The sequence below is a fragment of the Sinocyclocheilus anshuiensis genome, unplaced genomic scaffold (assembly GCF_001515605.1).
Source record: "Sinocyclocheilus anshuiensis isolate Anshui unplaced genomic scaffold, SAMN03320099.WGS_v1.1 scaffold831, whole genome shotgun sequence".
In the NCBI taxonomy this organism is placed as follows: Eukaryota; Metazoa; Chordata; class Actinopteri; order Cypriniformes; family Cyprinidae; genus Sinocyclocheilus; species Sinocyclocheilus anshuiensis.
The window spans coordinates 514924-531136 of NW_015542380.1; the positions used below are offsets into that span (position 1 = coordinate 514924).

Sequence of the window (16213 nt, forward strand, 5' to 3'; positions counted from 1 at the left end):
ACAGATTTGTGAACAATATTTGAGAGAAATAGGCCTTTTGTGTACATAGAAAAAGTCTTAAATCTTTGAGCTCAGCTCATGAAAAATGGGGACAAAAACAAAAGTGTTGCGTTTATAATTTTGTTCAGTGTATATATGTCTGTCTGTCTCTCATCTATCTATCTATCTGTCTGTGTGTCTGTCTATCGGTCTCTCTCTCTCTCTATATATATATATATATATATATATGTCTGTCTCTCAGCTATCTGTCTGTCTGTCTATATATCTATGTCTGTCTGTCTGTCATCTATCTATCCATCTGTCTAATATATATATATATATACACATGTATATATATATATATATATATGTCTGTCTGTCTATCTGTCTATATATATATATATATATGTCTGTCTGTCTGTCTGTTTATCTGTCTATATATATATATGTCTGTCTGTCTGTCTCTCATCTATCTATCTATCTGTCTGTCTGTCTGTCTGTCTGTACATTAATGTCCACATTAATGTCGGTTTTATTATGAGAAAACATTTTTGTATCTTTATTTCTGAGTAAGTTCTAATGTTCCTGTTATAGCAAGAACTATTAAAAAAATGCAACTGTAGTATCATTTTAGTAGGAGAAAATTTATATTCATGCAGTTTTCCATACAAGAAACTTGTTTTTTGTTTGTTAAGAAATTATTTTTATTCAGCAAGGACACATTAATTTGGTCAAAAATTACAGTGAAGACATTTATATTGTTACAAATAATTTCTGTTTCATATAAATGCTGTTATTTCAAACTTTCTGTTCATCAAACACAATGTATAACGGTTTCCACAAAATATTAAGTAGCACTAACTGTAGCAGTAGTAGTTAAGTAGCAGTAACTGTTTTCAACACTGATAATTTCTGAAGGGTCATATGACACTGAAGACTGAAGTAATGATGCTGAAAATTTAGCTTTACATCACAGGAATAAATGACATTTTAAAATATATTAGAATAGAAAACGGTTATTTTAAATTGTAATATATTTCACAGTATTACTGTTTTTACTTGGTTGAGCATAAGAGACTTCCTTCAAAAACATTTAAAACTTTTGAACGAAAGTATAATGAAACAGCAATGTCACTTAATTATGATCTAGATAAGTATTAAATATTAAAAGAATCCAACAACAGTCTCTGCCAGAAAGTGCAGTGAGTGCTTGTACATCAGGGTGTGATCCTGAAGACACATTTGTGGGAAAGTGTGAGGGGTTTTGATGGAGGTACAGTAATGCAGTTCATTCTCAGTTAAGCTCAGAAGTAACATATGCGCAGTATGTGAGGCTTGTATCAAGGATGCCTTACCTCTGATGTTCCTGTCTGTTTGCTTGTAGGGGTGAAGCGTGGTGTGTGCTCCCAGATCAACCACTTCCCAGAGGACGCTGACTTTGATCATGATGGAGCAGAATACGTCCTGCGTAAGAGGCTGCCCTTTATTACAACAAAAGACTTTATCATGACAAAGCATTTCTGCAGCATGAATGAAATGCAGCTACAGCACGTCTTTGCCTTGTTAAAGAAACAGTACACCCAAAAATAAAGCATTTGCACTATTTACTCATTCTTGTTTAGTTTTAAATCCTTAAGCTTTCTTCCCTGTTTTTAAGTAACATATTGCAGATTCACAATAATTCTGCAAATTCAATCCTATGCTTCATATCCCCTGAAATGCTCCAAGGCAGTTTTGTGCTACAGTTTCCTGTGTTCACGTGTGCATGTCACACGCATAAATGCATGCATGCACCCAGGTTGGCATTTTGGTTGGTATTTAGATGGCATTTCCTTGCTCTGTCCCAGCTTGACTGGTCCCAGATGGGATGCCAAACTGCCAGGGGAACATTTTTCCTCTGGGGCTTTTTCATACAGTGCACAACAGCATCATTTAATTACCCAGGTGCCTCATTTTAGCTTAATATTTATGTCTAAAAATGTGGCATGGAGATAAGAATGTACAGTGTCAAAGACCTGAACAGAATTGACTCGCCTGCACTCATCATGTCTCACGCTTCTAATGCTCTCCGTCTCTCACCCTCTCCCATCTGTCTCTCTACTCCGCTATTCTCTTTCCCTGCAGGAGTGGTCCGGGCCTCCAACATCTTTCCCATTCTTAGTGCCATCCTGCTGCTAATGGGAGGAGTCTGTATCGCAGCCAGCCGTTTCTACAAGAGAAAAAGGAACATCGTGCTGGGGGCTGGCATTCTGTTTGTAGCGGCAGGTAAAGTGTGTGCATTGTGTGTGTACAGGCATTGGTCCAGGAGTAAATGTCAAATTACATCTAATATTTACCTATACTAGAAAAATGTCTCATACACTGTGGTGTCCTAAAGTATTAAATCTGGGATTTAAAAAAATTAATACAATTAAATGTGAATTAATGCATACATGGAAAAATCTGTCAATTTAAATATTTATAGTTTTAATATAATAATATATGTGTATCTTATATTGCATGTAAGATGCACGATATTATATTATATTATTTCCCATTTTTATTTATGCATTTGGCAGACACCTTTATCCAAAGCAGCTTACACTGCATTCAGGATGCACATTTAATTTTAAATTTACTTTAGATAAAAGCATCTGCCAAACTCAAATAAAAAATGGAAAGTAATCTTATAATTAAATGTGTATCTAGAATGCAATATAATGCATATATTATATTATAAATTATTTTAATATAATAATATGACAACAGAAAACACCACAAAATGCTATAAAATGCCAAATAAAATATTACAAAAAGTATTTAATTGTATGTCTGTACAGAATGATCCACAATATTACTGTAAAATGTAAAACATTTTATCTGATAAAACCTAATTGCCAGATTGGACTGTGAATGCTTCAGAATCTTTTTTATTCTGCATTTCTGTATTTCTCTGTACCTGAGAGTTTTGATCAGTTGGCATGTTTTTGATCATTGATCTTTAGGCCTGAGTAACATCATTGGTGTGATAGTGTACATTTCTGCCGCTCTGGGTGACATTTCCCCAAAGAAGGATGAGGATAAGAAATGGCAGTACTCCTACGGCTGGTCCTTCTACTTCGGCGGGCTGTCCTTCATCCTGGCCGAGATGGTGGGCGTGTTGGCGGTAAACATCTACATCGAGAAGAACAAGGAGCTCCGCTGTCGCTCTCGCACCGATATCTTTAAGAGCACCACTCACGCCATGCTACGGCTCCCGAGCTACCGCTTCCGCCACAGATCACGTTCCAGCTCTCGATCCACAGACCCCTCGCGCTCACGAGACCCCTCTCCCGTGGGCGGCCCACCGGGGGGGAAGAACTTCGGAATGCCTCCGTCTGCTTTACTCTCTCAGGGGCCCATCTCTGTGTCCACTCTACCCAACCCTCACTCCCGCTCCGCTCTGCCAGGGGGCGATATTTCCCTTTACACCCTCTCCCGAGACCCCAAATTGGGTGGTTTAGGAGGGCTGGGCGCCCCTCCGCTGTACGGCACAGTGGACCGCGCCACGCTATACCAGCTGCACAACTGCTTCCCAAAAGAGAGCGGAGGGGGCGGAGGAGGTATGATGATGAGTGGGACGCTGCCCTCGCTCAAACCCCACAATCCCTCAGTCGTCCAGAATTCTTCCAACTCCAACGCGCCGCTCAGCAACTCCGTCCCATCCTCCCAGCCTCCACCTTTCTCCTCCTCTACGTTGGAGCGGGAACGAGGGATGGGAACGCTGGATAGGCTAGGAAAAGGTGACAGAGAGAGCAACTCCAACACGCTAAATAGGAAAACTACACCAGTGTAGACAGATAGAGGGTTGGCGTAGTTGATAAAGCGCAAAAGCGAGAGATAATGTAGTTGGAAAGACTGGACAACAACTAAAAAGGGGAAAAGTCTCTCGGCATTGACAAATGTTTCACTTTATGAAAAAATAAAGAGTAAAAGAATGACAAACATCTCATAATAACAACACCACCTCATGTTTTTTTTTTCTTCAGTACTGTTTTAATGAAACTATTATCATGGAATACAGGGATATTATTTTGCTCGATTTTAGGCGTGGAATTTCAAGACGGTGAAGTGTTGTTGTTATTATGACGACGTTTGAACTGCTAGCTCTTAACATGTTGAATAATTCTAGTTTTTAAACTAGAAAGACTATTTTGCTTTTCAAAGATTTTTGACTGTGATTCCAAAACGTGATACTGAGCACTGCAGAAACATGTGTATTCAATGTGTGTGAGAAGATTATTACTACGACGACTAACTTTGTGAGAAGCATTTTATTTATTTTAAAGAAAGTTTTATTTTCTACCCTTTGATAACATGCAATTTAGTGTAATATCTGTATATCTGTCTTCCAGCTCAGTAAAGAGATCGGCACCATAATTGATGGACTGAAATGACAAAGAGTTCAAATGAAAACGATTTTTATATAAACCTACCATCATATTATTCTTGTTAAAATCACTATTAGCAGTAGAAGTAGCACTTGTTGAATTGAAAACCTTTGTTTTGGGGCATTAAAACATTCCCTCACTTGGTCAAAGAGGGACAGATAATATATTTGTATAGAGAAAATGACGAATGATGACATTCAGAAGAGGGACTTCTATCCAAAACTGCTTTTCAAATCGGAGGGAGGGAGGGAGGATGGGAAAAAACTACATTTTAAAATGCAAATGTATATTACACATAACTGTATTTGAAAAAAAAAATAGATATTTTAAATGTATGAGGACACTGTCTTCCTTGAGCTCTGATTGGGCTAGACTCGTATGTGGGGAATGCCCTGTGTCTTTTGTGTTTTCCCTCCATTGTGTCATGTGATCATGACAAGCATCCCAAAGGCAAACTCCCATCCAAAAAAAAAAACACAAAAACAAATGTTCACTGTGCTGCACCTGACTCCCTTTGATCCGTCTGCTTCTCTAAATGAGAGATTATATATGTGGACATTCTGCTAACCTTTAACCTTTATTCCATGATCCTAGCCAACTAGAGGTCAACACAGGACATTTCATAAAAGAGTGCAAATGGGCATCAAATCACAATCTCCTGCGGTCTTTTTTAAAAAAAATGTGAAAAACTACACAGACAGCATTTATGTGGTCAGTTATAAATATTACGTAGTGGAGAATAGATCTAGAGAAAATATGGTTTATCTTAATGTGTGATAAACTCTTTAACACTGTATTGCACGAATTTTATATATAAAAGAAACAACAGACAATCTACGAGTGATGTCATTTGTGTGTTTTTAACATCTTTATCCATAAAAGATAACGAAGATGATCTTTCATGGAAGCACGTTTCCATCTCACAGTAAAAAATGCAGATAGGTAATTGTGAGATTAGTTTAAAATACAAAAAAAAAGTGACAAAGTTTCAAAGTCAAAATTCAGTGAAAATAGTCACCATTATCTTTTTTTTTTTTTACTCCGAGGACAAAACGGGCTTCCATAAACTTCTAATTCAGTGGTTCTCAACCAGGGGCCGGGGCACGCTAGGGGGCCTCAGCAAATTTTCAAGGAGGCCTCAAGATGCCTTAAACTAATTTAAAATAAGGAAAAATTAGTATTACAATAAGCCAAAACAATCAAGATATTTCTTATTTTAATTCACCCCTCGACAACTTTTTTTTTTTCCCTTTGAAGAACCAAGACTCTTAAGGCTCTTTATATGAGGTAAATGTCACATAAAATTAATAAAATCTTAAAAGTCCATGAATGTTTTCAATATCAATGAATATCATTTTTTCTAGTAACGTCAAACACTATACTTTATTGGGTAGAAATTGCGGGGGGAAAAAATCCTTATCCTTATGTAAATCACAAACAGCTGGAAAAGTCATATAAACAACGGGGCCTTTGAGTCAAAAAGGTTAAGAACCACTGTTCTAATAATCCGCTTAAAAAAAACTAAATTAGAAAACAAAATAAAAATTAAATCTAGATATTTTGCAGAATCATATTTGAATTTGACCATTTTCTGTGTATAATTTGGGTAAATGAATATTGACCTATTTTTTTTTCCTGATTTCCAGATGGGCAAGGCCATCACTTTCTCACTATTGGAGGACTGTCTAGAGGTTTTTATTGTACCCACCCAAAAACATGCACTCATTTCAGTCCCGACCAACAATTAATAAACCTGCACGAGCAGATCCTGTTTTATCCCCCCCCCATGCACTCGTACACATAAAAAGTGAAAGAACAGCCCACTAGACCGACAGGCACTATTAAAGGGCTATATATACAAGCAGACCTCTGGCTTGAGTGTCAACCTACAGCTCCAATTTCCCTACTCCTGCACCTACCCATACTCCCCCCATCTGATCAGCCCACACGCTCTTATGCTACAGATTCACCATATTAAATGGGCCAGTAATAAGCTCGCTGTAGGACATGTTGAGACGGTTGCTCCAGGAACATGCTCGCCACCTGTCATTTCTGCGGTTTGAGGAGATCCAGATTGTTACGCACAGGATGGAGGCTTTAGTTAGACTGGACGAAAGACACACAGATTACTGAGGCTCAGACCTTTCCTCACTTCCCAAATATACCGGCACTGCATTCACAAATACTCAGGTGGGAGGGGAGGAACGGGACGGCAGACGCAGCTCCACCCAAACCCTCGGAGACACCCAAGAGCCATCAACATCGGGAGAGAACGTCAAGGGGTGGCATAGTTGACATTCTAGGATAATATTTCTCATCCACTTCAACATGATGTGCTTAGATGAGCAATGCGCTAATTTTAGACGGAGCGAGTGGCAAAAGAGAAGGAGTGAGATTAAGAAACAAGCGAGGGAAGGAGTACAGGAGACTGTCTTAGGTGAAAGAGATTTAATCCTCAAGCAAAACTAGTGAACGAGAAAGAGCGTGACGAATATAGAGTGACACAAACAACCAAGTGAAGAACAGACATGAAAGAAAGAAGAAGAAAGTTCAGTGAAGGACAGGGTCTTCAGTATAGGGATAAAGAAAAGCAGGAGTACAATATAAACACACAGTATTTACAGAGAAATGTGGCTCAACAGTGGGTCCATATCCACATCAATTGATTCCCTACATCATTTTTATACACACAATAGAAACATCTGTTTCAAGTGTATAGTATTAAGCATCGTTTTACATTTATATACAGTTGAGGTCAAAAGTTTACATACACCTTGCAGAATCTGCAACATGTTCATTATTTTACCAAAATAAGAGGGATCATACAAAATGCATGTTATTTAGTACTGACCTAAATAAGATATTTCACATATAAGATGTTTAGATATAGTCCACAAGAGAAAATAATAGTTGAATTTATAAAAATGACCCCATTCAGAAGGAAAAACGATGCATTAAAAGCCAGGGGTGTAAACTTTTTGAATTTGAAGATCAGGGTAAATGTAACTTATTTTGTCTTCTGGGAAATGTGAAAGTATCTTCTGTAGCTTCTGAAGGGCAGTACTAAATGAAAAATATATGATATTTAGGCAAAATAAGAAAAATGTACACATCTTCATTCTGTTCAAAAGTTTTCAACCGGCTCTTAATGCATTGTGTTTCCTTCTGGAGCATCAGTGAGCATTTGAACATTCTGTAATGGTTGCATATGAGTCCCTCGGTTGTCCTCAGTGTGAAAAGATGGATCTCAAAATCATACAGTCATTGTTAGAAAGGGTTCAAATACACAAAAATGCTGGAAAAGAATTTGTGGGACCTGAAGGATTTTTCTGAAGAACAGCCGGCAGTTTAACTGTTCAGGACAAACAAATGACTCATGAACAACTATCACTAAACTAAAAAAAACAGCTGAGGCTCATTCAGGTAATAACACAGTATTAAGAATCAAGTGTATGTAAACCTTTGAACTTTTGAGTCATTTTTATAAATTCAACTATTATTTTATTTTGTGGACTATATGTAAACATCTTTTATGTGAAATATCTTATTCAGGTCAGTACTAAATAAACAACATGCATTTTGTATGATCCCTCTTATTTTAAAAGAATTAACATTTTGCACATTTTGCAAGGTTTCTGTAAACCTTTGACTTCAACTGTAAATAATAAACCATCCCATTAAATCGATGCATTGAAATCAATGATATCTAGTCTGCTGATGACTTTGTTCACTGAAAACCAGCAGAAAAGACCAGTATAAAGTGATCCCAAAAAGTATTTGGGCACTTAAATGCATGAATATTACATTTTATAGCTAATTACCAAACAAAGTAGTTTATTTTAAAGAAAGATGGTACAAAGACTTTCCGAAATAAAAAAATAAAATTAATTCAAATTAATAAAAAAAAAAATATGTATATATATATATATATATATAGTTAAAAAATATTTTATTAGAACAATATTTTATACAAAATATTGGACACATTTTTGAATGTGTCCAAAAGTGTCACTTCTTGGGATCACTGTAGCTGGTCACCAGCATACATTGTGATGCTAGTGTGCTGTTTCCCATTTGGTTTTACAGCTAACTTAACTAGCAAGACTATTTAAGCTGGTCAAACAGTTTTACTATAAACATAATTATGGTCAATGAAACTCACCTGCCAAGTCTTGTTATTTAACAGAATGGCTATGATGGTACACAAGCCATCTCTTAATAGCATAAACCTGTAAAGCTGGTTTGCAGTTATATTCTAAAGGCCTGTTTGCACCAATGACGATAACTATAATGGTAACTATAACTATAAAGTTTTAATAATCATTCTAATTCTATGAGAATAGAGAAGTCTGCACCACAGCTATATTGAAAATGCCACAGAGGAACGATATTACGGGAATCATTTTCAGAATTTTTTTTTTTCTCTAGCTGATGAATGATAAAAGCACTGACAGCCAATCAGAATCCACTCAACTTTAAAGAGCTCAAGCATTTAAAACAGCAGTGTGCTCTTATAATAACCAGAATGTTATCTGACACTAATATAGTTATCTTTCTTGGTGGGAACAAGGCTTTAGCATTGATAGGATGGCCTAAAATAAAATCAACACTTTCAACCCACAAATACCTGATAAGTCAGTATTATATGCCTAGTAATCAAATAAGGTTTCTTATACAAATGCAGATAAAGGGACAATGCATAATAGCACAGCATGTTGTGTAAATGAAGCCTTTCAAGACAGTAAACGGATCTGTTGGTCACTGATTTTATGTACATAACCATCATAGAAATATCGGTTAAAATTTCAGAGTCGGTGTATGAGCATTAAGGTATATAATCTTATCGATGAGCAAACTAATGCTAGTTTTTGCAAAACATTAGCTTTTGAGAGTCCTTTATAACATCAGTTAATCTCCACAAGTAGCATAAGAGTATAAAAGATCTTGTGCTACTTAACTCGCTGGCAGTCCTCTGACAGCTAGGCATCACTACTGCTCTGCTGACGAAAACATTTCTCCAGGGGGTTGTAGGGGAGGGAAAGCAACAGGAACATAAGCCCTCCAAAAATGAGAATGGCCGCAGCCGAGCCAAGACACGCCACTGACCAGGACAACTCGTGATGGAGAGGGATACTGTGATCGCTTGCCAATAACACCAGCACAGACTGGTGGAAAACTATGATGGACAGGAGGACCAGGATACCTGGGGAAAGTGGAGATGAAAGGTCATTTTATTTAAAGGAACGGTTCAACTATTTGAATTCAATGTGAAACACTCAGGAGCAGAATTACATTTGTAGTTGGTAAATTACAAAATTGCTCAAAGATTGTTTCTGAAGCACTTCACAGTACATAGCTTCCTACTTTGGCTTGTAACTGCGGTCACTATATGCTGACGGTTTAAGTTGTTTTAAGAAATTAAAATTAAAACTTTATGGATCTCACAAGCTAAATGATTAAAAAGAAAATCAGGAGACCTATTACAACTTAAATGCATGGTTGAAAGTTAACAAATACTAATTTAATGATTTAATTAATTCTTTTAAGTTGCAAAACTGTTTTGATGAGCTCTGTTGACAAAATAATGCCGACTGTTACATCGACTTCATATTAAGTGTACCTGGAAATTTCCATTAAGTGATTTTAGCAACAAAAAAAAAAAACTAAAAAATTGTTTATGCTACAAATGAAGTTGCTCTAACTTTGTTATTTACACATTTCATTAGAAGTTGTCATAACTCAAAAAGATTGATGCAAACTGTTGCTTTTTTTGGAGTAACATTGTTTGTTTACAATATTTAAATGTTTTCTTGGAATGCCATTATTAATTGATTCCAACAAATCTCTATTTTTAATTAAGTCAAGGTAGCGTGTTCTTGTTCATTTCCATGAGCTGTGATTCAGTGAGGGAGTTACTTACGAAATCGGTAACGATTCAACAACAATCAACTCAAGTCTGATTCAAATGTGTAAACTCTCGAGCGAGTCTGAGGCTTTTTCATAACTCTTTTTAAAATGACTCATTAAAAGTTCACTTAGTTGAGACGTGAGTGAAAACATGAACACACTGAAGAACTGCTTTATAGTAAAAAATTGAGCTTGTAATTTTAATTGGAAGTGACTGTTTTTTCATGTTGCAAATTGCTGACTTTAAAACAAACTATTTTATAAAGTGTTGTATAAATAAACGTGACATGACTGGAGTGCCGAATTACAAAGCTGGTGCAAACTTATCCACATGGATATGATCAGATGCTTTCTTAACTGCTGCTTTCTCACCACTCTCTCACCCCAAGAGAATAATGAAAAAGAACTTCACCGTGAGTACATTAGGAATGTTTTTCTCCAACTGTTTTCTTATGAGGTCTCAAACTCATATTAAACATGAGTGGCTACACATGATTAGTGAAGTGACACTGAAATACAGCCATCTCTATTTCTTGAGATGCCTGACATTGAGATTGAGGTTTAAGCTTAGAATCTCAGCAATGGGACATTGCGCTTGAACATTGCCAATCGCCCATTAAGTCCAGAACATTGACTCATAGGATGCGTCAATAAATTTGAGCCTCCTCCATAACTACTTAAGATTTAGTGCAGCTGAATGGTGCTGGTGTGTTTTTAAAGTCACCGAATGCAGGTATGAGATGTTTAAGAGGTACCTGAGAAGACGAAGCAGATGGTAGCAGGCTTGAGGAAGAAGGGCACACTCTTACTGAGAGACATAGTGATACACACAGAGCCCATGATCATCAGAAACAAACTCAACAAAGCCAACATTGCACCTGCTATATGCAAACCTAAGAGAGAAAAAGCAAGCAATGAGTCATATTTGTTCTAAGACATAATTCTCCATCGTTAAACAATATAGGCAAACATATGTGGGCAACTAAACCCTGCTGTGTTAGTTGAGCATTTAATTATAAAACCATTGGCATTAATGACTCTCCTGAACAGCCTGCACTCTTCTGGGAAGGCTTTCCACTTGATGCTGGAACATGGCTGAAGGGATTTGCACCCATTCAAACCGAAGAGCATTAGTGAGGTCAGGGACCAATTTTGGCCAATGGGATCTGGCACACATTCAGCATTCCAGTTTATCCCAAAGGTGTCCAATCTGGATTTTAAGCAGTAAATTATTTTTATGTGGCTAGCATTATGGTCTACCAGTGGAGATACAGGAACACTATTAGCTCAACTGGTTATCACAAAATCTGAGCTATATTCCAAGACATGAGCTTCATGTGAGCAACATGCTGAAAATTGAGTCATTATTCACTAAAAATATTGACGTCTGTTGTCAGGCTCTGGCAAGCTTGAAGAGAAGTAGCAATGCCTGATTCATCAACTACCTGCTCTTTTGAGTCAGATCTTTTCAATAGCCAGTGAGTTTCTCCGCATCTGGAGATTGTCAGCGGCGTGGTTCATTTCAAATAGTTAACAGCTATAACAACTGAATTAAAGACTTTTAAAATAATTTCAGCTCAAAACTCACTTTCCGACAGCAGTGAGTGTATGAAATAACTTCTGTTTGAGATCCGATGTGGATTATGATCATACATATTTGTAATCGATGCAAAAGACTATGAACGCTAGCCATTACCATAGTAAAGATGTTAAATACAACCGCTTGAAGAAATCAGACAAATCATATAGGCTAGGCAAGTTCGGTCCTAGAGAGCTGCAGTCCTGCAGAGTTCAGCTCCAACCCTGAAAAAAAAAGCTCACATTCCTATAGCCTTAGTAATCCTGAAGACATTGATTAGCTTGTTCAGGTGTGTTTGATTAGGGCTGGAGCTGAACTCTGCAGGACTGCGGCTCTCTAGGACCGAACTTGCCTACCCCTTGGCTAGGCTATCACAATCGTGTATTTATTTAGTAACATATTTTATCTGTCAGTAGGCTCGTCTCTTTATACCCGAGTGTCTGATGTTCATATTTAGCTCATAATCATAGCAGCCCATAGCATCATAATCATAGTTTTTGTTCAGGAGGCTCCTCTGCTGCTCAGGTCATATTTTTGATGGAAATATAGAAGTGATTATTATTTCTAAATGTGATGTATACTGCGACTACAAATAAACAGAAACAGACGTGACTGAATAGTAAGTGTGTCCTCTTTCTTTTGTGAAATAATGGTAAATACCACTTTATTTCTGTGTGACTAATTTTCAATCCTGACAAATTAATTCATTATGATCAATGCATCACTTATTATTGTAAAACTGGTAAAACAGAGATGCTTTTGGATTTAAATCTTTGTCAACAACAAAAAATGCAAACAAATGGACGCTCTTATCATGTTCGTTTTGTTGGTGAAATGATGGGGTTGTGTGGCATTGTTCCAAAGAGTGTAAAGTGCAGGTTTTAGTGAAGCGCAGCGGAGCTTCTGGCACGACGGTGGAAACACAGCGTGATTTTGGGCCCGGTGCTACAGGTCTGAGGATATTAGCCTTAGCCCTGCCCGGCCCGTTGAAAGCACTGGCTCGCACTGGCCCGACAGTGGAAAAGCGGCTATTGAATCTGTTGAGCCAGTTAACAATACCAGTGTGAATTATTTAGTCAAGAATCAAACCGATCTGGATCTGTTTTATACAGAGATAATGTTGAGAATTGTGAATAATAACGTACATTTCAGTCTGTTTCTTACACAAAGCTAGCATAAGAATTCAGAAGAAAAAAATTTACAAGTACATATATTATTTTGGGTTCCACATGGGAGAAAAAGTCATACAGGTTTGGAACAACATGGGGAGTAAATGATGACAGAAGTTTCTTTTTTTGGTGAACTACATTCTTAAAAACAAATCTTCTTTATTGGCATTGATGGTTCCACGAAGAACCTTTAACATCCATGGAACCTTTCCATTGCACAAAAGGTTCTTTATAGTGAAAAAAGCATCTTTAGATTATTAAAATGTTTTTCACACTAAGAAAATTTTTTCTTTTTTAGAACTGATGACTAAATTGTTTTTTGGGGAACCAAAGATGGTTCTTGTATGGCATCGCTCCAAAAAATCCTTTCGGAACCTTTATTTTTAAGAGTGTACAGCCAAGCCAAAGCTGTAAGAAGGGGCATCCATATACTTTTGGTCATATATTTTGTTGGGGTATTAATTATGCCAATGCACTTGAAATAAGTGAAACAAGAAAGAGCTCATGATGCATTCTTGTGCATGTACACAGTATGAGATGTGGAGAGATGGAGAGACATGGAGCGGGGGAGGAGACAGAAACACATGACTGATTTTCAATGAGAGAAACAGCGTAGAAAGAGAGAGAATTAATAGACGAGAGAGAGCACACAGACAGCAGAGAGAAAAGAGGGCAGATTATACAGGAAGAACTTACTTTTTTCTGTCGTTTTCTTAAATATGACAGCATTCTCTCCAGAAGTGTAGAATTTAAAGAATGTGCAGTTTGATTCTGAGGGCAAAAAATGAGACGGTGAGAGAGAAGAATGAGACAGTGAAGGTGAAGAAGAAAGATCAGTCAGAAAAACAGAAAAAGGCACTTGAGCTTTCTGCTGTAAGCCCTGTGAGGGTCATTGTGTATTAATGTACCGAGGACACAGAGCAGCCCTCTCACATATGGCACTGAAAGAACAAGAGAGACAGAGAGAGCGAGGCAGATGGAGAGGGAGGGAACAAGAGTGAGGCAGATGGAAAGAGAGGATGAAGGGCAGAACAAGGAAGAGAGAACAGACTCAGGTTAATATATACAACATCAAATCCACATTCACTCTCTCTTGTCCTCTGCAGCTTGTCTGTTGTCTTCTTATATTTCCAAATTTTTCACTCATGTCCTCTATATTTAGACTTGAAACTGGGCAGCAGTCAGATTGCATGTTTATCCATGCGCAATATGACTGACCTTTCTGCTTTAACTGTGACCCACCACACATCTTTTTTCCAGAATCTTCCCCTAATTAAAAACAATCTGTGTCCACTACAAATTTTTATAGTCATATTACAGCTCCTAATTGATTAAAAAATAAATAAAAAAATCTAATCATACAAAAGTTAATATACATTTTTTCTTGTTTATTTTGGAGATTTTATATGCTTTTATATTCTTTAATATTTTTTAAATCGATTATATTCTGATTACTCAATAGATTTAGTCACAAATAATATAAGCTTATCATTTTAAGCTTTAACTAGAAATACATAGTGTCTTTAGAAGTCAATATATTGTTTGTTTTATTTTCACATCAGTGAACATAAACCAATAACTAACCTACAGTCCACAGCAATCCATATTTTGTCAATTCGTTCAAAGTTGATTCAGGGTCACACAGGACACATTCTTGCATTGCCCAACTACGCTGATTTTTAAAGTACACATGAATCGCAGTCATGTTTTTAACCATGTTGTGTTTTTTCTAGCATATCTCACTATGAAAGTCACATTTTAAAACGCTTAAAGTTAAAAGAAGTTAAAAGTCACTTTTCAATATGGTATGAAAAATCCTTTTTATATGCACACTATTATTTCTGGGTTTATATATATATATATATATATATATATATATATAATTTCATGTTTTATAATTAGACAAATAAATATAATTTAAATGTGTTATATATTTACATTGATTTAAAAATACTAATGTAGCCTATAAATAATAAATATATATTAATTGTACTAAATTATTTTGACAGCCTAATTTAAATATATGTATTCGCACATACACGCACAGTCAAATAAGGTCAATGCTGTGAGCTGCACTAGATATGATCAGCATAGAGCTGGTAATGTAATATTGAACAGATCCCTTAAAAATGCATCATGGAAGTCATAACTAATGAAATCAAGGCATCTCTATATAATGACAGGGTTCCAGCATCAAACTATTAAGAATTTTTTGTTATCATTATCAGTATGAAATATATCGATCGATGCAGAAACCAAACTAGTTGCATTTTCTCTGGATTGGGTAAATCTTGCCCACTTTGCCAGAAAACAATTGGCCCAAAAGTTGCTGTTCTGCAGTCTCAGCTAAAGGGGCGTCATGTAATGATCTGTTATGACAGTTCAAGTAGAGAGTGGAACTGTTCCTTAACAGAGCTGGCAGTCGGACCAGTGGCACTGTTACAAGAGACATCATCACAGTCCTCTGGGCCTTACAAACGAAAATCCCTGGCTCTCTGTTCATGCCTGTTGTTATATGAGAGGTAAGATGAATATCACAAACCAGAACACGGTAAACTAAGCAGCTATTGCTGCGTCTCAAAAAGTCAAGTCATTAATAACATCATGGTTTTGACTGTATGTGAGCTGAATGCTGCTTTGTGTCTTTAAAAATAATTATGCATTATCTGCTCCTCCTGCTAACCCAGATACATAAATACGTATGCCCGGCTATACTATGCTGTATAATGTGCTCACATTTCCAACAATACATGATAAACAAATAATAAATGAAATGGTTAAAGCCTAAAAAAACTCTTACTAAATCATTTGTGGTAATTAATTTAGTAAATCTTATCATTTCTTTATTGTTCCTTATTGTTTTGTATTTTTATCTCATGATTTCAGCCTCCAGTTTCCCCAGGAACCAAACAAATGACACACTGGTTTGGTAGGGTGTGTAATATGGTGACTAAGTTCAGAATAGAAAACTATCAAACTATCAACTTAAAAATAGTATGTGAAACAATGCATTATGTAACAATAAATGCTTTTAACAGAATTATTCTACATTATTGTCCATGATCTCATTATGCTGCACGTTTAATTTATCAAGTAGTGTACAATTATCATATCTTGAAAATATTTTTTTTCGCATTTTAAATCACATTTTTATATTACTAATTAATATA

At 36.5% G+C, this 16213-nt stretch overlaps 2 protein-coding genes across 3 annotated transcripts in view; one reads left to right on the top strand and one right to left on the bottom strand.

Annotated features, from left to right (window-relative positions):
• LOC107692566 (voltage-dependent calcium channel gamma-4 subunit-like) overlaps positions 1-4615 on the top strand; it is a 12205-nt gene extending 7590 nt beyond the window's left edge. Inside the window, exons 3-5 of the mRNA XM_016491662.1 lie at positions 1364-1447; positions 2104-2244; positions 2964-4615. Coding sequence (XP_016347148.1) covers positions 1364-1447; positions 2104-2244; positions 2964-3793 — 1055 coding nt within the window. The 3' untranslated portion in view covers positions 3794-4615. The remainder of the gene's footprint in view (positions 1-1363; positions 1448-2103; positions 2245-2963) is intronic.
• Positions 4616-8345: 3730 nt separating this feature from the next.
• Positions 8346-16213, bottom strand: part of LOC107692568 (voltage-dependent calcium channel gamma-6 subunit-like) — a 12660-nt gene continuing 4792 nt past the window's right edge. The window contains exons 3-6 of one of the 2 annotated variants that reach the window (XM_016491667.1): positions 13952-13984; positions 13740-13814; positions 11051-11188; positions 8346-9591 (exon numbers count right to left, since the gene is read on the bottom strand). In XM_016491667.1, coding sequence (XP_016347153.1) covers positions 9368-9591; positions 11051-11188; positions 13740-13814; positions 13952-13984 — 470 coding nt within the window. In that variant the 3' untranslated portion in view covers positions 8346-9367. The remainder of the gene's footprint in view (positions 9592-11050; positions 11189-13739; positions 13815-13951; positions 13985-16213) is intronic. The other variant, XM_016491668.1, reaches the window with a different exon arrangement.